This window comes from Hermetia illucens, chromosome 4 (genome assembly GCF_905115235.1).
Source record: "Hermetia illucens chromosome 4, iHerIll2.2.curated.20191125, whole genome shotgun sequence".
In the NCBI taxonomy this organism is placed as follows: Eukaryota; Metazoa; Arthropoda; class Insecta; order Diptera; family Stratiomyidae; genus Hermetia; species Hermetia illucens.
The window spans coordinates 164,325,678-164,349,594 of record NC_051852.1 but is presented as its reverse complement, the minus strand read 5'-3'; the positions used below and the strand labels follow the sequence as shown (position 1 = coordinate 164,349,594).

At 44.6% G+C, this 23,917-nt stretch overlaps 2 protein-coding genes across 2 annotated transcripts; one reads left to right on the top strand and one right to left on the bottom strand.

Annotated features, from left to right (window-relative positions):
- Positions 1–755: 755 nt before the first annotated feature.
- Positions 756–2,411, bottom strand: LOC119654736 (PRADC1-like protein). The gene is made up of 3 exons (XM_038060267.1): positions 2,194–2,411; positions 1,830–2,079; positions 756–1,765 (listed from the first exon to the last, which is right to left on the bottom strand). The coding sequence occupies exons 1-3, from the start codon at positions 2,279–2,281 to the stop codon at positions 1,471–1,473; spliced, it is 633 nt and encodes a 210-aa protein (XP_037916195.1). The 5' UTR covers positions 2,282–2,411; the 3' UTR covers positions 756–1,470.
- Positions 2,412–2,523: 112 nt separating this feature from the next.
- Positions 2,524–20,992, top strand: LOC119654735 (alpha-L-iduronidase). Its single transcript, XM_038060266.1, has 6 exons — positions 2,524–2,694; positions 18,737–19,231; positions 19,318–19,413; positions 19,476–19,776; positions 19,865–20,799; positions 20,859–20,992. Exons 1-6 carry the CDS (start codon positions 2,676–2,678, stop codon positions 20,930–20,932), a joined length of 1,920 nt encoding a protein of 639 aa, XP_037916194.1. The 5' UTR covers positions 2,524–2,675; the 3' UTR covers positions 20,933–20,992.
- Positions 20,993–23,917: the final 2,925 nt, after the last annotated feature.

The window sequence follows — 23,917 nt, the reverse complement described above, 5'->3', positions numbered from 1 at the left end:
GATACCTCGCTTTGATGATGTTACATTAGGCCCGTTGTCCGTCCTGTACCAGAGAGCTCTGTCCGACAGGTAACTCTCGATAAATTTAGCCAAGTAACCAGGTGCATTTATTCTGGCCAATGACTCGTATGTCCGAGCAAAGTGTCGTCAGAGATTGCCTTGGCATTCACATCGCCCATCACGATCACAATGTCATCTTTAGCAAGCCTGCCCTGCCCAGTGTGTAATTGCTCGTAGAAAACATTCTTCTCCACTATATCGGAAGTCTCCGTTGGTGCAGAAACAACTCGACATCGGATTCGCGACAGCTACCACTTGGGTTTCCAGAGTGCAAAATTACATTGCCGCAATAGAGAGAGGAATATTCTCCAGAGTCCCACCATCTTACTTCGCTTAGGACCAGATTGTGCAGCTTATATCGTTGGAATTCCTGTTCACGTTGCAGAAAGTGATCATTCTGAAAACCCTTGTTACGGTTGTCGAGGAGCGTGTGCACATTTCAGAAACCAAGCATAGTCCGTTTTCGGTAGCCAGAGGTCGTAGCCGTGAGGTGAGTCTATATTCAAGGCGTTGTTGACGTTTCAGTAGCAATAAAGTTTCAAAATCTGCTGGTTGCTGGTGCATAAATTTCTACCCTTTTAGTCGCCTCTTACGACAAACAGGGAAGTGCATTTTTAAGCCCCAACTCACAGGACTAGGAGCGTTTTGTTTCACACAAAACCTTGAAAGAAAGGAAATGAATTAGAGGCAAATGCAGTGATTTACAAAAATGTTTATTGCTTTCCATAATATCCCATGAATATTTATCTTTTTAAAATAATTTATTTCTATCACAATTTTTTCATTTTGTTAAATTTAACATTAGCATCTGTAAATGGTCAATACTAATCTACAAAGTTTAGTTTTTAATGCGAATTTCAGTATCGGTTCGAGTAATTCATACAACGATGCAATTGGGTTAAATATCATGTGAACAACGAGTGCCGAATCGCATTTCAATGACTAGCGGTTTCCAATGGGAAAAATGGCTTCGAACAGTTAACAGAAGACGAGTTCTTGTTTAATATCTTATTCAAGGCATTTTGAATCATCCGAGTTTCCTGCGATAATCGCGTTCTTAGATGGAAATCGTATGATTGGTGTGGAGAGGTCTGAATAATTTTCACGCTTAAGATAAACAGGTTCATTGGAAAAATTAGAAAAGTTAGAAAACTAAATATCTACAAATGTTAGACAATTTAAAACTGTAAACTTCAAGGTAAACGCGTCGATACATGATAAGGACAGAAAAGATAAGGTGGCAATTGATTAGCTCTAATTTTGGGGCAAATTTACAAGGCTTTCTACGCGACTGCTTTTAGGAACTAAAAAAATTAACTGGAATTTCGTCTTTTACAAACTAAACACCTTTCGCTCGCTCGAGTTAATCAAGGATTTTTAAATTCATTTAAATTCGCTTGGAAGTGTCGTCTACCATCCCAACCAGGGCGGGTGGTTGATCAGGTGAGGCGGCGTGAACGTTAGGTTCACTGGCAGATTGATCACTGCATACTTCCTGTTGAGTTTCTGGAGCGTGCTGCGAATCACGCGACTGTTTTTACCCAGGAGGAAGCCGGCCGGGATGTTGGCGTCCCGGTCGCTGTTGTCATGGACCATTTCGATGTAATAGTCGTACTCAGTGGACTCGACGTTCGATTCGGTGATGATTGCCGCTCGCGCACCCGCCATTTCCGCATTGATCGTCTTGGTCAGGAACGAGCATTCGCTGGAAGCAGATTTCAAGGGAAATTAGCGAATTCTCGGAGTCATTAGTGTCCTTGTCAACTTACCCTCGTTCGATTAGAACCACATTCCCCCTTGTGTCGTAAGCGTTTTTCAATGCAGTACAGGCATCGGCCGGCTCGGCGGGCACAAGTGCCACATTCTCCACCCTAAATGAGGCATTGAAGGGCGTCCCGAAGTCTTTTGCCGGTCGCAGGCGGTACGTGTACTCGAGCTCGACGGGGTCGATAATCTCGAAGAAGACATCGCCTCCGATAATGTCTTGCGTGTAGACTTCGTAAGCAAAGATATCGTTCACTGCAGAGGAAGGATTAGAGGTAATTCGCATTGAACAAAACCGCTACGTGTTCTTTGATAAGACAATCAATTGGACGTGAATTCCTGATTGATTACGTTCCCGTTTTGACTCACCTTCACCGTTGATGCAACTCCACCGGCCAAAACAAAATGTGAGGATTATGAAGAGAATTCCGGCTGTCATGCACTGGCTTCGAAACATAACTCGAGAAAACAATTTCTTTGACTATTTGTGGAAAAGCGCAGAAAATTTACAATCATGCCGAAGTTTGTTTTGACATCTGATTTGTTTCCGACGGGGTTGACGGTAGTGAATCTATTTAGATGTCGGGAGGGTGGGCGGGGAGCGATACGGTTATCTAGAGGCGGGGAAAGGGCCGGGTCGGCCGGTGGTGCCACTAGAGATCACTCGACTTTGAAGTTTTGCTATAATTTTTTGCTCGCTCCTGCCAGTGACAGGTGGAAGATAAATTTCAGAGAAGTGCCCACAGTGCGATGGGTATCCGGTCGTGTGACGGTTAGTGGTTGATAGTTCGTTTTTGCTGCGTTGTTATCGTGGGTGCTATTGACTGTGTCATGCAGTTGGAAAAAACACAATGACCTTAGCAGCGCTTTGTATGAAATATTTTCGTTCTATTATGGTTCTTTTTGCCGATAGTGTTCTATGAATTGCAAATATTGGGTTGGGGAAAAAGTAATGTCGTATTTGTGATCGAATTTTAAATTGTTGCCATTTAGAAGGCAAGGGAAGAAATGGTAATCACTTGGTGTCAGGTCCGGACTATACGGTGGGGGCGATAAGACATCCCATCCGAGCTCCCGTAGCTTCTGGCGGGTCATCAAAGATGTGTGAGGTCGAGCGTTATTTTGGTGAAACAGAACACCATTCCTATTGACCAATCCGGGGCGATTCTGGTCAATCGCTTGCTTCAAACGGTCGAGTTGTTCACAGTAGAGCACCAAATTGAGGGTCTGGCCATAGTTGAGCAGCTCATAGTGGATGACTCCCTTCCAATCCCACCAAACGCACAGCAAAACCTTCCTGGCCCTCAATCCGGGCTTGGCGATGGTTTGGGTCGGCTCGCTGCGCTTCGACCACGATCTTTTTCGCTTGAGATTCTCGTCCGTGATTCACTTTTCATCACCAGTCACCATCCGCTTCAAAAATGGGTCGAATTCGTTCCGTTTCAGCAGTGCATCGCAGGCGTTGATTCGGTCCAAGAGATTTTATTCCGTCAACTCGTGTGGCACCCAAACATCCAGCTTTTTTTGGAATCCAGTCTTCTGCAAATGGTTCCAAATGGTTTCATGGTCCTTACCCAGTTCCTGGCCAATCGAGTGAATCCTCACATGCCGGTCTACTTGGATGATTTCGACGATTTTATCGGTTTCTACGACGATTGGCCTACCAGTACGGGGTGTATCTTCGACATCCACTACACCAGAACGAAATCGATCGAACCAACGCTGTGCTGTGCGAATCGTTACAGTATCGGACCCATGGGTAGGTAGGTAGGTATCAGTGGTCGCTCCGAGGAGCCCAATTAGCGCTTTGGTGCGCCGTTTTGATGCCACAAACTCCTAAGACCGTGACTGTTGTTATGGGAGCAGGAAGGCAGAGTCCAGCCGGCTCGGATCTTCAGAGCCAGCCCGTAGCATTCACGAAGGAAAGTAGCTCTCCAACCCTGCAGCTAGAAATCTCTCTGAGGTCCCCAAAGAATGGTTTACCCGGTGTCCGCAGCCTGACTCTAGCCAGAGCTGGGCAATCGCAGAGAAAGTGCATGAGGGTTTCCCTTCCTTCTCCGCAGCTTCGGCAATGCGAGTTGTAGGATATGCCGAGCCTAGCGGCATGGTCCCCTATGGGCCAGTGCCCCGTGCAGACCGCCGTAATCTTGGACCCATAAACTTCACAAATGTTTTTGGCCGCCTTCGTTGCATTTTTACCTCTCAGGTAGTAAAAATGTATATGACGAATTCCTTCCTTGGTGGACTCCACCTTTGACGCGCTATAACTTGAGACTGAAACGTACGACCATAAAACTGTCAAAAAGACACCTGTAGCCTAGATCGTCGTCTTCAAATCGCCGTATAGTATGAACTGAAGCGATAAGTACAACACAAAATATGTTTAAGTGTCGCCATCTATTGACAAAATACGACATTACTCTTTCCCCAACCTAATATTTGTATATAAGTTCTTATCATTTTCGGCTCTATCAGTAGATCTAAACCTTTTTCAGCCGCCATTTGAAATATCTACTACCAACTATTTACTTTTTCCTTTTGGTTCCGTCCAGTATTAGGAATAACAAGTCGGAATACCGGAACCTCGCACTTCGGGTATAAAGGTTTTGTGTTCATCTTATGTAAGAAATTTCAAGGCACATTTTTCTATCCGTATATAGATACAAACCCAACATATTCCTTCATATTTTTCCAAACTACGAGACATACGTACATATTACAGCTGTAGATATTACGCTCACCCTAAACAAACAAACTGCCTATTTCCGAATACCGTACACATATATGCACGTATATATAATAAATTGATCGTACCCATATTTCCGATTTACTTCTTATGTCTATAGGCACTACCCGCAAAGTTCATTAGCACGCATATACTATATAACTACATACACAATTGATAAAAAACTAAAACAAAATAATTCTTTGGGATCCCATTCATAAGAACTCATTTCGTTGTGGTATTGACGAATTGATATGTGATGAATAGTGCTTGAAATTCACAAAAAATGGTAAAGTTTTACCCCCTATAACTTTGTTAATAATAGTTGGATTTTCTTCAAACTTGACTAGCTTGTGCATTATATTATTCGCTATACGCATGCCATTCTACGCATGTACTTCTGAGATGAACATAAGGGGGGTTGCCGGGTAAATTTCTAAAATGTAGAAATATACTATTATTAACTTTATTTGTGCAGATATCGGAACCGGATATATTTTGAGGCCTAGATTTTGTAGGGATGCACCACTGTGATTTTTTTCAGATTTTTCGGTTGGATAGGTTCTGAGAACGAGACCTGTTACACTTTTTGGGGGTCATATTTTGAGCCCTCACTCCCCTATGTTTCACCCAATATCAAATATGGAACCAGTTTCGAAAAGTACTAATTGAGACCTTTCATTTGATACCCTAGATGGCAACATTCTATGAAAAAAAATTTGCACCCTCCATTCACATGTATGGGGAGCCCCCCCTTAAACGTAACACAAGATGGTGCCACTTACTGCATGTAAAGGGAACACTAGATTACATACTCTCACCAATTTTCGTGACAATCGGTCTAGCCGTTTCCGAATAAATCGGGTGTGACAGACAGACAGACAGACAGAAGCGGCGACTTTAACGCATGGGCAGAATAATGGGGTAGCAGAGAAACCGACGCAAGAGGACGAATATTGCTGGAGACATTCTCGCGCTTGAACGTGGTACTTGCCAACTCTGGGGGATCCAACACATTCCGGAGGTGACAATTGCAATCGGTGGTAGACCTCACCTTGTCAGTGATACTCTAATCAGAGACTTGGAGTGGCGTGTCAGCGAGAAGTACACACATAGCGATCATCAGGCTATCATCTTTCAAACCTCGCAAAGGAGTAATTTGAAGCCATTAAAACGAATAACGATGAGCTGGGTAACTAAGAAATTCGACGCAGAAATGTTCAAGGAGATACTTCTGGAAGATACATTGCTATCGGGAAGCGCACAAAACAAAGTTTCACAGGTCGTGGAAAAATTGCAGCGGGCATGCGATGCCGCTTTGCCTCGACGTAGCACTTTCCGAAGACGAAATCCTAATTTTTGGTGCAATTCCGAAATTGAGGAATGCCGGAAAAAGTGCCTCAAAGCTAGGAGACGCTCCCAGCGCAGAAGAAACCGACCTGAGTTCGAGGAGCTACACGTGCAATATAAAAATGCGAAGAAAAAATTGCAAGTAGCTATCCCAAAGAGCAAATCCGAACATTTCAAGCGGATGTGTACTGAAGCTGACTCTGACCCAGGGGGTGGCGCATATAGGTCGATGATGTCATCACTAAAAGGCGAGCGCTCCCCACCGATTACTTGCCCAGAGTTGTTGCAGAATATAGTGAACACTCTATTCCCAGTGGATCTGAATGGTACAAGTCTGCCTGCAGTACATTTAGATCCCGACGAAGTTCTGATAGTGGTAACTGAGGAGGTTCTAGACGCAGCAAAAAGATTGATTGAAAAAAAGACTCCAGGACAGGATGGAATCCCTAACATTGCCCTGAAAGTAGCCGCCAGGACAGCACCAGATATGTTTGCCCAAGTTTTCACGGCATGCCTTAGGGAAGGAGAATTCCCCGAGCAATGGAAGGTACAAAAGCTAATACTCATTCCGAAGGCAGGTAAACCATTGGGTGACCCCTCCTCATATAGGCCGATATGTCTGGTCAATACCATTGGCAAACTATTTGAACGAGTAATATAATAGACTGCTCGCTGTGGCGGAAAAGGAAGGAGGCCTTTCCCACAAACAATTCGGATTTCGTAAGGCAAAATCAACTGTCGACGCAATCAGCATGCTGACTGGCTTGGCTCAGGCTGCCATAGAAGAAGGACAATGCTGTGCAGTAATAACCCTCGACGTAAAAAATGTGTTCAATAGTGCAAAATGGAAAAAAATCATCGGGGCACTCGTCAAGATACAGGCCCCGAAGTACATTGTACGCATTGTGGTCGAGTTTCTCCTTGGGAGAAGACTTTACTGCGACTCGGACGATGGGCTAAAAATATTCCCGACAACTTGCGGAGTGCCACAGGGTTCTGTCCTGGGTCCCTTGCTGTGGTTAGTTATGTACGATGGAGTGTTGACGCTACGCCTACCGGACAACGTGACAACTATTGGCTTCGCCGATGATATCGGAATAACGGTGGTTGCAAAGCACCAAGGCGAGGTCGAGATCTATGCAAATGAGGCGATATGGGAGATCAATTCCTGGTTGAGAAATTCTGGCCTTTCACTCGCCGAGCATAAAACAGAAGTAGTTCTCATTAGCAAGAGAAGAAAGAACACAACTGTGAAAAACAATTTACTCCCAACCATCGCTTAAATACTTGGGAGTAATTATTGATAGAAGACTCAACTTCAAAAGAAGCATTGAGTACGCCGCAACTAAAGCGTCTTCCATCGCTACAACGATCTCGAGGATACTACCGAACATTGGTGGGCCAAGACAAAGTCGACGTCTTCTGCTCTCCAGGGTAGTCAGCTCCGTGCCACTCTACGCAGCTGCAGTTTGGGCAACTGCTCTGAATAACAAAGTGAACTGCCGAAAATTGGGAATTGCGTATCGGTTAAGTGCACTCCGGGTGCAGTGCATATCGGGCAACATCAGGAGAAGCAGCATGTATACTAGCAGGCATGCTCCCCATAGACATTTTGGCGAAAGAAAGTCGGCGACTCTACGACAAAATGTATGCAGCTGGAGAGTCTAGCGCATTTCGACGGCAGCTGGCACGGTGGGAATCTATCGAACGGTGGCAACAGCGATGGGACGAGTCCCAAACTGGTCGTTGGATATACCGCATCATTCCGGATATTCGGAGATGGTTTGAACGAAACCATGGGGAATTAAGCTACGAGTTAACACAATTCCTGAGTGGACATGGAGGTTATCGTGCTTATTCACATCGATTTGATCACCATGCTGCCCAAGATGTGGTAACGTGGCTGAGAATGCGGAGTATGTCATATTTGATTGCCTCAGGTTCACCGCGCACCGAACAAGAATTGAAGCGGTCGCACACAGGCGTTTAAAACCCGAAAATATTGTAGAGTTTATGCTGGAGTCAACGGATGCCTGGAACCAGGTTGTAAGGGAACTGCAAGCTATTCACCAACAGCTTAGGCAGGAAGAGCTACGACGAAAACAGGGAAGGGAGGGAACCATAATGAGCCGCAGTTAAAAGCTGATCCAGCCCCGCAACGCAATACTTGATAGGAGTTCCGTGGGGAGAGTGGAATGAGAAGGAGGTGGTTTTAGTGAGTAGAAGTCTCACATAACTGCGTGGCAGGAGCCAGCAGTAGGTTTTGAACCTTTCCACCTTCCAACGCCGAAAAAAAAATACAGACAGACAGACAGAGAGACAGACAGACGGACAGACAGACACCGTCTCGATTCTAATAAGATTTTGTTTCACACAAAACCTTAAAAATGGGGCAAAATGTGGAGATTAAGGAAATTTAAAGAAACAATAAAAACAGCCTAATCAGAACATTATTCTGTTTTAAAATCATTTTTGACTGCTCACAAATCCTTAACATATAATGCTTACAGCGTACAATTTCTTACAACGGGAACGTTAGAGGAAGGGAGGAAAGTTATTGATTTTGCCTGGTCATGACCGTTTGCTAAAAAACAGGGCGAAACCTAGATTGGTACCCACGATGGAGCATAAAACCTGGGAAACGGCTGCTGGTCCAACATCAGCAGTTTTACTACCAAACCCCTTTCTCCACCTCAACATCTTGCCCGCTGCAAGCTCTTTCTTAACGAAAAGCTGCAGGCTGAGAAGGATAAAGTCGAGTCTCCCGTGTCTAAAAACGGGACAAATTGTACCAACTGGTCCTCCAGGTTGGGGGTAGGGTAGGGCTAGAAACCCTACACCGAAAACAACTTGTTTACAAACCACAAAAGGAGCCTCGGACTGGATTGACTACACAACGGCGAACCCGGCAACGAAAACGGAATAACGATGTGCGCATTTTCTCATGGAACGTGCGCTCTCTGTACAGATCGAATGCTGCTGAGCTGATACCCTGTCTCAATATAGGGTTGACGTAAGAGCATTGCAAAAGATTCGATGGACAGGGACCGGTTTTCTGGAGAAGAGCCGCCACACTATATATTATAGAGGCCATCCAGTAAACCATTTGCTCGGAGTAGGTTTCTTAGTCAACCAAAAAATGAAACCTGTTGTTATCGGCTTTGAAAATATAAACGAAAGGCTATGTACCCTGCGTTTGCGGGACATGTTTAAAAAGATAAGCCTCATAAACGTTCAGCCTTATAGAGGCGACTACAGAGTCGGAGACCTCCTCCTCCTGCCTCCTACGAGGCGGTTGAGCGGACCCTCGAAGCCTGTCCCAAATATGATATCAAAATCATACTTGGAGATTTCAACAGCCAAGTAGAGACGGAGCTCGTATTCAGGCGATACGTCGGCTCGAATAGCTTACATAGGGATACCAATGAGAACGAACTGTAGATTATCCAGTTAGCAGTATCACACGAAATGGTTGTTGGAAGTGCCTGGTTTACGTGGAAAACGGTCCACAAACAAACGTGGGTCTCCCCAGACGGGACCACTTTCAACCAAATTGACCACGTGTTGAGTGAACGCCGCCACCTCTCAGTCTTGATGAATGTCAGAAAATATAAGGGGGCCAATATAGGCAATATAGACTCGGACCACTAGCTCGTTGGCATGGTGCTCCGAACTCGAATTACGACACCGCCTGCAATCCCCTCTGACAATCAGGTGAGAGTGAATACTGAAGCCATTCACAACAGAGCCCTCTGCAACACCTATAAGGGCGAAACGGGTACCGCAATAACCGCAGTCAACAGAAATCCTGGAGATGAAACGTCAACAAATGATCTTCACAATCACCTGAAGAACGTTATCATTGATACAGCCACAAAGATACTTGGCTTCAGTCGCAAGAGAAGTCGGAACGCCTGGTTTGACGATGATTGTAAGCTAGCTAAGGAACGGAAGAATGCCGCATACCGAGTAATGTTGCATTCTCAAAGAACGCGGGCACGCGCAGAGACTTATCACGAACTCCGGCGAGCGTAGAAGCGACTTCTCAGACGGAAAAAGAAAGCCTTGGAGAACCAAGAGGTCTGTGAACTCGAAAAGTTCAGGGAGCAACCGCACCAGGCGCGAAAATTTTACCAACAAGTCAGCAAGATGAAGTCTTACACACCTCGATGCTCATCCTGCCGAGACAAATAGTGATTTCCGACAGAATGGGCATTTTGGAGCGATGGGTTGAGTATTTGGATGAACTGCTCAACAACCAAAATACCAGCGAGTTGGGGGTCCCGCCAACTGAAGACGACGGAGAAATGCTACCACCAAGTATAGAAGAAACAGTCCGTGCAATTCATCGGCTTAAAAACCATAAGTCGCCAGGAGCCGATGAAATTACAGCCGAATTGGTTAAATATGGACCAATTACACCAAGTGGTTTATCAGCTGATGCTCAAAGTATGGGACAACGAATCTATGCCTGACGGCTGGCAACGAGGCATTATCTGTCTCATACATAAAAAGGGAGATATCACGCAGTGTAGGAATTATAGAGGTATCACGTTGCTGAGTACCATCTATAATATATTCTCCTCTGTCTTGCTTGGCGGATAGCCCCATAACATCATTGTCCTATACCAAAGAAGCTTCACTCCGGGCAAATCAGCAACAGATCAGATTGTCTCTCTGCAGCAAGCGATGGAAATACTGTTGGAATATGGCCATCAGTTGCACTATTTTTTCAACGACTTTAAAGCCGCCTATGACATCATAGCCAGAGTAAAAATGTACACGGCCATGAGAGAATTCGGTATCCCGACGAAATTAATAAGACTGACTCGGCTGACCATGACCAATGCGCGAGACCAGATAAAAGCAGCAGGATCACGCTCAAGATTATTCAACATCAACAACGGTCTACGACAAGGGGATGCCCTATCATGCGTCCTCTTTAACCTGGTCCTGGGGAAAGCGATCCGCGATGCCGATGTAAATGCGAGAGGCACCAACCTCTTCAAGTCTACCCAACCACTGGCCTACGCTGACGATATCGACATCATGGGAAGAAAAACCCGAGATGTACAGTCTACCTCCATCCAAATCGAGCAGGCGGCGTGACATCTTGAACAGCACATTGATGAAGGCAAGACGAAGTACATGGTGGCAATATTAGTGGCAAAACCAAAACCAAGAGAACGAACAACATCGAATCGCGCTGGCCAAATGGGAAGAATAAAGCTAGGAGACTACAGCTTTGAGACCGTTGATAATTTCTCCAATCTAGGGTGGAAAATCACAACCGATAACAGCTATGACAATGAAATCCGCGCACCGTTGTTGTTAGCCAACAGAGACTATTTTAGCTTACAAAAACTTTTTCATTTGAAACGTCTCACCATAGGGTCAAAGCTCTTATTGTACCAGGCAGTGATCATGCCAGTATGCCAGTATATGTATAACTCGGAGACTTGGGTTCTTAGCAAGAAAAATTGCGAATTCTTGGCCGCGTTTGAGAGAAGAATCCTCTGAAGAATTTTTGGCACACTACATGAGGATGGACGATTCCGTAGCCTACATAACGACGAAATCTATGAGCGATACCATGACCGTCCGGTTGTGGATAAAAGGCTCAATAAGTTACGGTGGGCGGGTCACTTAATCCGTATGGATGAGGATGATCCAGCCCGGAAAGTCTATAAGGGCAATATCTATGGTAGAAAAAGAAGACGAGGCAGACCCTGCCTAAGATGGAGCGATGGCGTAGGGCAGGACGCCCGTCAGCTTTTAGTGATATCGAATTGGTGGACCTCGGCGCAAAACCGGGATGTCTGGAGTTCTTTATTAAGGCAGGCCTAGACCGGATACCGGTTGTCAATATATATATATTTAAAAAAAGCCCACGGACCATCTTCCCGCCCAATCAGACCGAGGGGCGACCAACCTAAGGATGGGCTGAAGGTAACATCCAAAAGCCCGCATCACAGGGATGATGCGTTTTAACGCAAAGTGTGTGCGACCATTCGAAAATGTATTGCTACGTCTCGATTGTCGTAAACACTTCAAACAATGACGCGGTGGTTCTACACTACAGAGACATTGATCTTAAGTGGAAGACAGTACGGATCAAGACTGACACCCACTAGGTCAGAATGTTACCGGGCAGGACTCTTCGGACTATAGCACAGGTTGCAAGGATAACCGCTTTTTGCAACTCCATGTATAGTCTAGCCCTAAGATCGAGCGTATTCAGCGCTTTATTTAAGTTCTGTGGTACTAATCCCGTCGCTGAAATTACCACTGGGACTACTTCGATCTTTTGTAGTCTCCAAGTCTGCTTCACATCGTCCGCCAAGGGGCCGTAGTTCTGGATTTTTTCTTGCTCTTTTTCAACAGGGTTCTGGTCCAACGGTACGGCTACATCGATTATAAAGCACACTCCTTCTTCCTTGAAAAGAAGATCGGGTCTATTATGATTAACTCTGTGGTCGGTGACAATAGTGTGATCCCACAGTAGTTTGACCCGATAATTTTCCAAGATTCTCTGCGGGGTATACTTATAATAAGGATGGTAAGTTGCCACTAAGTTATACTTCAACGCAAGGTTTTGATGAAGAATCTTGCAGACGGAGTTATGACGATTGGTGTACTCGGTACTGCTCAACATCCTGCACGCAGATGTTATGTGCGGATTCAAAGCCAAACAGAACCACAGTGGGCTTAGAGAGTCGCTTTGGAAAACGCCATGCCTGATTGATATCTCTCCTGATGCTTGTGAGTATATCGATAGCCTCGTGCTCCAATTCTTCATTACTGTTCTGCGGAGAAGAACGACATTCGAGTTGACTTTGTACAAGCGTAACACTTGTAGTAACCACGAATGTGATATGAAGTCAAAGGCTGATTTATAATCGATGTAGGCTGTTGAGATATTTCGTTTTTGATGGATAGCCTGCTTTACAGCGACCGTATCGATTACAAGCTGTTCTTTACAACCTCAGCTATCAATTTATGAACATCAAGATGTTTTGAGATGTTCGCGTACACAAATGAAGTGAAGACCTTGTAGATGGTAGAAAGAAAAGTAATTGTTCGAAATTTTGAGGGGCAAGAGATACCCTGTTCCTTGTTGTGAAGTTGTGAATCTTATCAAATCCTGGCGCCTTCCAATTACCTGCCTTTTCAATGGCTGCTTCTGCGTGAGCTTCAGTAATATCAGGCATGGCAATTTCGGGGAGGGCCTCGCATGAACGCATAAGATGTGGGAGCCACGCCGCTTCTAAATTGCAACGGCTAGGTTTGCTCCGAACACTTATCCAGAAGCCTTTTGCCTGATCCTGATGGAGGTTATTTTCCCAACTTGAGTTGATGAGATTTTTATAAAATCCCCGTTGGTTATGAAAGAACAAGGTGTTGTCTGTCCTTCGCTGAAAGCTCTTTTGATACCTACGGTTGCGATTGGAGCATATCGCAAATTTCTGCTTCAGCACCTCGAGGATTTCTTCGATTGGCACATCATTGGAGAGATGGTAGTTTCCAATGATGTTCGCAACGCTTGCGTGACACGACCAATCTCCTTTCTCAACTTTTCGACTCTTATTGAGCCGAAATATCCAGAACCGTGAAGTCCTCCTGCGCATACTATTCTTATTCGCTCCAAGATGTTCATTATGGAGGCGAATAACCGTGCCAGCTGCGACGTAGATCAGGCCGTGAACCTCTGTAGCAGTAATTTCGTTAGCTAAACGATCCGCCAAAATTCTATCAACGGCAGCAATGATTTTAGTAGTTGCCGAAGTAAACTTTAGTTTTGGTATCTTTAGCCTAGCGTCTGTGAGAATCTCAGCATATTCTGTAAATGCGACCTGGAATGCGGTCAAAGCCTCATTATAAATTGGGTCGGCATCCCCAGTTACTAAGCTTCTCCTGACCACTGGGTTCATGGAATGCCTTACTTGTGTTGCTCCTTTGACTAGTCCGGTAATTTGATGACACAAGACTAAGCTCAAGTGAAACCTCTTGGAATATTTGTTGCCTAGTTGGTAGAACAACTCGGTTGTTATTCACTATCACCCGATACTAGTTGACGACGTTCTGTTCGGGAACATGGCTTAGTTGCGAAAATCGGGTTATGAACGCGTCATATAGTCCGTGCCAAACAGAACCACAGTGGGCTTAGAGAGTCGCTTTGGAAAACGCCATGCCTGATTGATATCTCTCCTGATGCTTGTGAGTATATCGATAGCCTCGTGCTCCAATTCTTCATTACTGTTCTGCGGAGAAGAACGACATTCGAGTTGACTTTGTACAAGCGTAACACTTGTAGTAACCACGAATGTGATATGAAGTCAAAGGCTGATTTATAATCGATGTAGGCTGTTGAGATATTTCGTTTTTGATGGATAGCCTGCTTTACAGCGACCGTATCGATTACAAGCTGTTCTTTACAACCTCAGCTATCAATTTATGAACATCAAGATGTTTTGAGATGTTCGCGCACACAAATGAAGTGAAGACCTTGTAGATGGTAGAAAGACAAGTAATTGGTCGATATTTTGAGGGGCAAGAGATACCCTGTTCCTTGTTGTGAAGTTGTGAATCTTATCAAATCCTGGCGCCTTCCAATTACCTGCCTTTTCAAGGGCTGCTTCTGCATGAGCTTCAGTAATATCAGGCATGGTCATTTCGGGGAGGGCTTCGCATGAACGCATAAGGTGTGGGAGCCACACCGCTTCTAAATTGCAACGGCTAGGTTCGCTCCGAACACTTCTCCAGAAGCCTTTTGCCTGATCCTAATGGAGGTTACTTTCCCAACTTGAGTTGATGAGATTTTTATAAAATCCCCGTTGGTTATGAAAGAACAAGGTGTTGTCTGTCCTTCGCTGAAAGCTCTTTTGATACCTACGGTTGCGATTGGAGCATATCGCAAATTTCTGCTTCAGCACCTCGAGGATTTCTTCGATTGGCACATCATTGGAGAGATGGTAGTTTCCAATGATGTTCGGAACGCTTGCGTGACACGACCAATCTCCTTTCTCAATTTTTCGACTCTTATTGAGCCGAAATACCCAGAACGGTAAAGTCCTCCTGCGCATACTATTCTTATTCGCTCCAAGATGTTGATTATGGAGGCGAATAACCGTGGCAGCTGCGACGTAGATCAGGCCGTGAACCACTGTAGCAGTAATCTCGCTAGCCAAACGATCCGCCAAAATTCTATCAACGGCAGCAATGATTTTAGTAGTTGCCGAAGTAAACTTTAGTTTTGGTATCTTTAGCCTAGCGTCTGTGAGAATCTCAGCATATTCTGTGAATGCGACCTGGAATGCGGTCAAAGCCTCATTATAAATTGGGTCGACATCCCCAGTTACTAAGCTTCTCCTGACCACTGGGTTCATGAAATGCCTTACAGGTGGAGTACTTGTGTTGCTCCTTTGACTAGGTCGGTAATTTGATGACACAAGACTAAGCTCAAGTGAAACCTCTTGGAATATTTGTTGCCTAGTTGGTAGGACAACTCGGTTGTTATTCACTATCACCCGATACTAGTTGACGACGTTCTGTTCGAGAACATGGCTTAGTTGCGAAAATCGGGTTATGAACGCGTCATATAGTCCGCGTCTGTACCCTGATGAATTCCGTTCCAAATCCGTGACACGGTAATAGGGGCGAACAATAAATTCATTGAGTTGGTTCCAAACCATATGACGCCTAGGTCTTCCGTCCCTGATGGTTGACGGCATAAAAACATCCAAGGGCGAAGAGCCGTTCTGATGTTGAGCGACTCTTAACCGTGTTGGGTCCTGTCTTCGTGTCCCTGGGATCCCCTCAAAACAATTTGAAAATCGTTGGGCGCCAACTCTGTTACGATGAGAGTCCAGCGTTGCATCACCTTGGCACCAATACGGTCACCAAGTCTGTCAACCAACCAAACTTCTCTAACAGGTTTGGTAGTCGTGAACACCGACTGCGCGAGGTAATATATGGAACCGGACGGAATGCTAGCAGTTTGCCAAAATGTGGGTCGAGGTTCTTTGATTGATGTCAGAACACAGAGATTTTATCATGTGCCTTGACTCAGGAGTCAACAAAACTAAATTCACACGGAGTAAACTACTCGTAAACGACATAAAGTCTCGAGGCGGAGTGATACCACCGAAGATTTTATTCCTAAAGCAGCAAAAATGTCAAACGGCCTAATTAGAGAGAGGACTAACTCACAAAAAATAACATAACGCGCGAGAGGAGGGGACGAGGAAGGATCAGCTCTGAGCCGATTCGAGCATCTACGCGACGAGCGGCACCCGTCTTCCTTTCTTCTTCATGATTCTGATCATTCAGATGATATGATGGCCCTACGGCAACTCACTCCAACCTTATTGTTCACCCCGTCGCTTTAAATATAATCGGAGGAACCCTAGTTAAACGGGAGGACTGACGCCTTCTTAGGGACGGTTAGAGCCAAAACAACTTAGATGCAATTCATAATTACTTTAATCATTGCTTTTTCCTAATATTCAATGTAATCTACTTTTTTTTTCGTTCAATTTATCTGCAGTTTAAAAAATATGTGAACCTAATTAAGGTTTTTAAACACTCCCTCGCCATGTTAGTACTATCATTCTTTTTGCATCTTAATCGAACATCTATTTAGTGCTAATGTTTTATGAGTGGACATATTTGACGATTATGATAGTTCCATTGATCCTATTTCATTTTCGAAAACTGAACAACTAGGCATCTTTTTCGGACCTTATTACTATGAATATTTCGGAGAGCTAAGAATTAATAAATGACTATTGCTTAGAGCTACGACTTAATAAATTAATATTGCTTAGAGCTAAGGTTTAATGAATCTGACTAAAACCCAACTGATTGCTATGATGTCCAATCATGTGCTTACAAAGCTATCACTCAAACGATCATGTCCTTATTCTAGTAACCTTAGTTTCGCACGCCACAGATGATCAAAAACACACTGAAAGCTTAGGTCGACCCGAAGCCAGAAACAAATTCGAACCGTTTTTTATTAAACGTTCATCAAGATATTTGCGGCAAATCAAAATTTTGAATCTGGAATTGGAAAGAACGGAACTACGATAATCAGATACTTGTGCGTCCCCCAATTGAAAGGACGCACTTATTGTGCAAAACGGGCAAATCCTACTCACGATTACAACCGGATATGCCGGGCACTGCGAGTATCTTTAGATATTAGAGACTTTCGCATTGAATTTCGTCCTAAATTTTCTGTTCGTCAGATGGTGGTTCGGTTAGAAACAATTTAATTCGTTTTTGTACAGTGCCTCCCCCCTGGCTTCTACGCTGTCTTAAACTTCGTCCGCCATGATTGCTCAACCTGTTGCTAATGCGCTGGTTTCCCGCTGCCCTTGTTCCGTCGTCGGTACTTAATCTTTCCACTTGTGTCGGCCGGGTTGGGACAGGTTTGTCCAGCGAAAATCCGAAATATGAGGAAATTTCAAAATTTCCAACTCTCTCCGCTCGAACCTCGGCAAGTGAGGTGAGTCAAATGCGAATGAAAAATGGCGACACTCCCTGGCTCACTGCGAAGTCCGACGAGTTAAGCCAAAAACGTTTCGTCCGAAATGGGCACTTTCACAACAGTTACGATTAGGAGATCATAATTAGCTGACTGTTAACTTGCGGTAGACTCTATTTAGTGACGGGCGCCAAAACTACCGCCTGATGCCTCCCATGCCGAACGATCCACGCCCTTTGACAAGCCGACATTTTAGGTTATGTTAGTCCAACAATAATCACAGCGGCGAATAAAGCAGTGGAAGCTCGACGCTTGACCACTTAGAGTATTGCGCAAACTTATACGTTATAAAATGCTGCCCGAGTTATTCAAAGAAAATTCACATCCACGCTAATTCAACAATCGCGACGCTCCGGTGCCACACACAATCCCGCACACCGATTGTATATATCCTTCGATGGTACCGTCTACACCGGTTTTTACAATCGTTTCATCGTCGCTCACTTAAGACGACAGACTTTCGAGCGTGGGGCGTGGATTTTGAGGAGCATTTTTGCGACGATTGCTTACCAATTCTTCCGATCGTTGGGGTAGTCTTTTTTGCGCAGTTCACCGAGCCGCACTCTTAAACGACTTGCCCCTGGTGGGCAAGTAAATAAAATACAAAGCTAGCAACGAAATTAAGATTCGGATCGCGACCTCGCGCTTAGAAATCACCTCACCACACTCTGTCCATGACTATGGTTCTCTCTCTTCTCCCTTTCTCCCAGAACCCAATTCCCTAACCAAAGCAGAGCAGGGAAGCAACAGCAATAAAGCATGAAGACTCAAATTGAAATTTCAAATTTGAATAGTCAAATCTGGAAAGCGGCCATCTTGATGCTCATCCTGCTGAGACAAGGAAGGAAATCTGATTTCAGACCGTATGGGTATGTTGGAGCGATGGGTTGAGTACTTTGATGAACTATTGAACAACCAGAACATCGGCGAGTTCGAGGTCCCCCCAATTGAAGACGACGGACAAATACTGCCACCACCAAGTATCGAAGAAGCAGTCCGTGCAATTCATCGGCTTGAAAATCATTAAATCACCGGGGGTGCCAGGAGTTACAGTCAAACTGGTTCTATATGACGACCAACTACATCAAACGGTTCATCAACTGATACTCAAGGTATGGGGCAGTGAATGAATGCCTGATAATTAGTAACGAGGCATTATCTGTAGTCGTTTGGGAGAAAAGTGCGTGTTTTACAAAATACCTTTAAAGGGAATTTCTTTTCAATTGTCGCAGCTTTTTTTTCAGTTTTACATTCTTCAGGATTCATTTTTCCTATACATTTTTTTACAGGTTGTTCCCAATATGTTAGAGTCAAGATGTTACATTTAATCTTCCTTGCTTCGATCTGCGCATATTCGGCAGCCTACGAACTAAATTTACATGTCTCTGAAGTAAATACCAGTCTCCATGAGCTTCCTCGCTTCTGGACAAATACAGGCTTCTGTCCTATGGGCCGAATTACAAATAACGACATTTCTAATTTCCTTTTGTCGAATGATGTAAAAACGAACCTGGCACTAATAGGAGCTTTACCGAACAATGGAATCTCTAGAGTCCGCATTCATTGGTTGCTGGAATTGATCAAATTTGTGCGGTTGGATTCTGGACGTGTCCCAGTTTATGATTTCTCGCAACTGGATCGATTCTTAGATACAATGGTTCAAGCAAACTTATCAGTGGGCTTTGAACTGATGGGAAACCCAAATGGCATGTTTAATTTGAAGCATATTTCGAGTGGTGCATTATGGGAGGACTTAGTATTTTCTATTGGTAGACGATATAAGAGTAAGTGAATGAAAGGGATGAAAGTGCAAATTCCCACTTTCGACTGATATTAACAACCGATGTAACTAATCATATTCACACTGCAGTTCGCTATGGAGCCAATACTTTGAAAACATGGCAATTTGAGACGTGGAATGAGCCTGACTTGAAAACATATAACTTGCTTAACTTCACGATTACAGGTATGATGTAGAATTTGTGTCTTCCGCACACTAAAAAGGATTTTAACGATGTATACTTCCAGATTATCTCGACTATATCAAAATGATTCGCAGAGGCCTGGATGCGGTTGGTAGAACTGCAAACGATACCCATTTCGAACTGTCTGGCCCAGCAGGACTTTTCAAGAATATCAGTCATCATCCATTATGTTGGGGTGTTTTGAAATACTGCAACGAAAATAACAGTTGTCCATTCGATCGAATGACATTCCATCGTAAAGGAACTGGACATAGCGCTGCTGAAATCGTGGAGGGTGGAATGGCACTGATGAAAACTATTCAAACAGAATTTCCAAAGTTGAAGGATATCAAGTTTTCAAATAAGTAAGTGAAGGTAAAAGTGATGAAAAGCAAATAAAAGTTTAGCTTAGCTTTGGAAACTTCTCGTAATCAACTATTATTCCCTTCATAGTGAAGCGGACCCAATAGCTGGTTGGTCTACCCCGCGACCGTTTCAGTCCGACGTTCGCTACGCAGCTATGTTAGTCAATACTATTTTTCAACATTGGAGCGCGAAGCTAAATACGGAAGTGTTTCGACATTTGGACTCCATCAGTCATGACAATGCATTCCTTAGCTATCATCCACATGAGTTCGACCAGCGAACACTGTTCGCGCGTTTCCAAATGAACCTGACCACACCTCCACACACCCAATTCATACAAAAGCCTGTCTATGTAGCATTGGGGCTATTAGGCAACCTTGCAGAATTTGCTAGCGACGTCACTACTGTTAAAGATTTGGATATTAGTTATCTATTCACAAGAAATCATCACAAGACTCCTCTATACTCAGCGATAGTTATCGTAGCCAATGCTAGGAAGAAACGTATTGAATTCGACTTGACCATTTCACTGCCTAAACTGGCAAAGGGTGAAAATGTGGCTTCCATCGTAGAAGTAATAGAGGCTGATATAACTGATCCGGTAAAAATTTGGAAATTTCATGGATCACCTGCATATCCAAATGCTTCACTACGCCAAATAATGCGTGATAATCAGGGTCCAATGCTCCTTAATTCTACAATCTGGAAACTAAGCAAAAATCCGGAAGAACCCCCAAATTTAAAATTACATCTTTCGCTAAAAGCACCCTCCATTGAACTACTGAGAGTCTGCAGTTCCCTTAATCCTTTACCAGCGAAACCAACGAATGTAAGAATCGAACAAGTGAATCCTTCTGAAGTTCTCATTTTTTGGAATGATTTATACCAAAGAGAAAGATGTATTAAGACCTATGAGGTGTACTTCAAGGAATGTAACGGGAGTGAGTGGATATTTGTTTCGAAAAAGCACCATGTACCTTTCCTATCTTATCATTACCAACCGGAAAATGGAAAGACTTGTGGTAATGTAATTGGAAATACAGCTTACAAAAGTAGGACTTAATTTGCTCTTTTTTCTTAGGCGATTACATGGTGCGAGGAGTTGATCTGTTCACTCGATTTGGACCATATTCCAAGGTAGCATCGATTGGATGAAAATTTGTTGCAGATAAGTTATAGTTTTTTATATGAATGGGAATAAAAAATGTTTGTTAGTCAAAATCAAATTTTGTAGGCGAACACAGAAAACAAGTTTGTGCTCAATTTTTTCTAGGAGAACTTTAACTTTAAACAAGGCTCTGCTCTTGGCAGTTCCTCGGCGGATACAGTGGGTGTTCCGCCGGCGGCTGTCGGGGGCCGAGTCTACTCGCACTACCTAGCAGCCGCAGGCTTGAGATGGCTTACAATCTGTGCCAAGTCAAGGAGAATTTGGCCCGCTTATAACATAGCCCGATCACGAGAGCACGAGAGTGCCAGATGCGTGCAAATGCATTCAAGATTACGGCGGTCTGCACGGGGCACTGGCCACATACCTTACAACTCGCATTGCCGAAGCTGCGGAGAAGGAAGGGAAACCCTCATGCACTTTCTCTGCGATTGTCCAGCTCTGGCTAGAGTCAGGCTGCGGACACTGGGTAAACCATTGGGGACCTCAGAGAGATTTCTAGCTGCACGGTGGGAGAGCTACTTTCCTTCGTGAATGCTACGAGCTGGCTCTGAAGATCCGGGCCGGCTGGACTCTGCCTCTCTGCTCCCATAACAACAGTCACGGTCTTAGAAGTTTATGGCATCAAAACGGCGCACCAAAGCGCTAACTGGGCTCCTCGGAGCGGCCACTGATACCTACCTACCTACCCCTAATTTTAAACAGCTAAAACAACGTTTTTTTTTTACAAAAATAGAAGTGGTTATGGAATTACAGCTTTGGCCGCAATGGTGCTGCACGATTGGAGATATTGAATGGTTACCAGTGAAAATTATGCTTGCTCACCTACTATGAATGAATACGAAAGCTAAGGATTTTAACTCTTCAAGTGGTAAGCAGTCACAGGCTTCGAATCCACCAGCAATCAGGCGGCCGAGGCGCGGGTTTCGGAGGCCTCACTAAACTTATGTACCCCTACGGAGAAACCTGTAGAAGGCGTGCTTTCCAACTCAATGGAGAGCTTGCATTTTGTGCCTGACTGGCTTGTCAGAAAGGAAAGTACGGCAACTCTCAAATTGGGAGAAACTGGATATCGGACTACGGCCGCCTGACTAAATTTACCCGTACGTGGAAGAAGCGAAGAATCGAACTTCTGTTACTAAGGAGGGGGTACTACAGGCTGAATCCTGCCTGTCAGAATCCTCTCCTTCACTCTTACCAGGAAAAGCGGAAGAAAGGGAAGCTGGTGACGTGGAGGCTACTGATTTAACGCCGGTATGTGAAAATAAAACTAAGTGGCTCGGACACCGGGAACCTGGGAAGGTTCCGAACTAGCAGCAGAGGAAGACACTGCAGAAGAAGGTGGAGCTCCTTGGAAATGAGCACATGGGCGTGGCTGCAGTGCCAGATGGGGTAATGCCAAGAGAAATCGTACGCAAGGAATCAGAATCCCGATGAGACTTACACTGGACGACTCACATTCTGTGGTGGGCAACGTTTTATTGTGCTCCGCGCTAGGGTCTGCATCCACGTTCAATAGGACCAATGTGCCGGGAGGTGATCAAATCAACGAGAGAGATCTTAAAGAAGCTGGTTCTTTTCATAGGAATACGGACACCAAGGCGGAAATGAAGAGGATGTATGCGCAAGCTGAAGCCTCATTTTTGACCGCTGCCTTGGGAGTTTCCTCCAAGGATGGCAAAATGTAAGAGAGAGACAATTTACCATCTTCTAAGAAGCCTAGATTCAACAATCAAGGTTTTTTCGATGGGCTCCTCCATTTGGATGAGGCTACCTCAAAGTGGCTCCAGCAGGTAACCCCACCTTTGAGTTCTGGCGGTCGGCCCAAGCTCACTATTGTGATGGATTGAAATTCAATCTCCATTTTGAGAGCGAAGAACAATGATGATATTCGACTCACGCAAGATAAAGCAATTTGCGGCATCTTCGGTGTGCTTTCCTACAATGGAGCTTCTTCTTTTTCTTCAGCCTTTGTCCCGTTCACAAGCGGGGTCGGCTCGTTGTGATCGGCTTCGCCATTTGGCTCTATCGAATGCCTGATCTGGGTGCAATCTTGAGGCTTTCAAATCCCCATTCAGCGTATCAAGCCACCGTTGCTTAGGTCTGCCTTTTGGTCGTTTACTATCGACTTCGATGTTCAGACCAATCTTTGCAAGTGAATTCTCGTTTGCACGAATTGCGTGACCATACCATCGAAGACGCCTCTCTCGCAACTTTGCCACGATCGGTGCAACCCCATAACGATCGCGGATATCCTCATTTCGGATGTGATCTAAACGTGTGACGCCACTAGTCCAACGTAGCATCTTCGTCTCCATTACCGCAAGATGCCGTTCATTGTCTTTTATGGTCGGCCAACACTCAGAACCATAGAGAGCGAATGGACGGACGACATTGCAGTAAATTTTAGATTTGAGACGTTCGTTGATACGTCGATCACAAAGGACACCAGTTGTGGGACGCCACTTCATCCAGGTTGCGTTAATGCGTGAAGCAATTTCATAACACAGTCCTCCATTGGCTGATAGCGTTGACCCGAGTTCTGGGCTGCGTGCGGAGAATAGGGTATTTAGTGGCGGAACGCCCGTATGAGTAAATCCTACCTGTTAGTAACTTTTCCTATACCATTTAGGGAACATGCGAAAGAAAGGGAAGCCAAAGACTTGAACGGAACTATCTTGATGCCAGTTTATGTGATCAGATTTATGTAAATCGGACACCGCAAACCAGTGAAGTTGTAAAGTGGAAAACAGATAAATTTTATGCGTGATTAGATAAAATCTTTCATGGATGAGGACATGGGAATCCTCAGAGAAATCAAACACGAGGGGATTGAGTCCCTAGCGGTGTGGTCTGAGGCAAATCTGGTCACACGCCGAATGTGGTATGTTTTCCACTAGAAATTAGATAAGGTTTATGTCGAAAAACATAAAGATTGGTCAAATTAACCTGCAGCAGGCCAAAGTCTCCCCCTA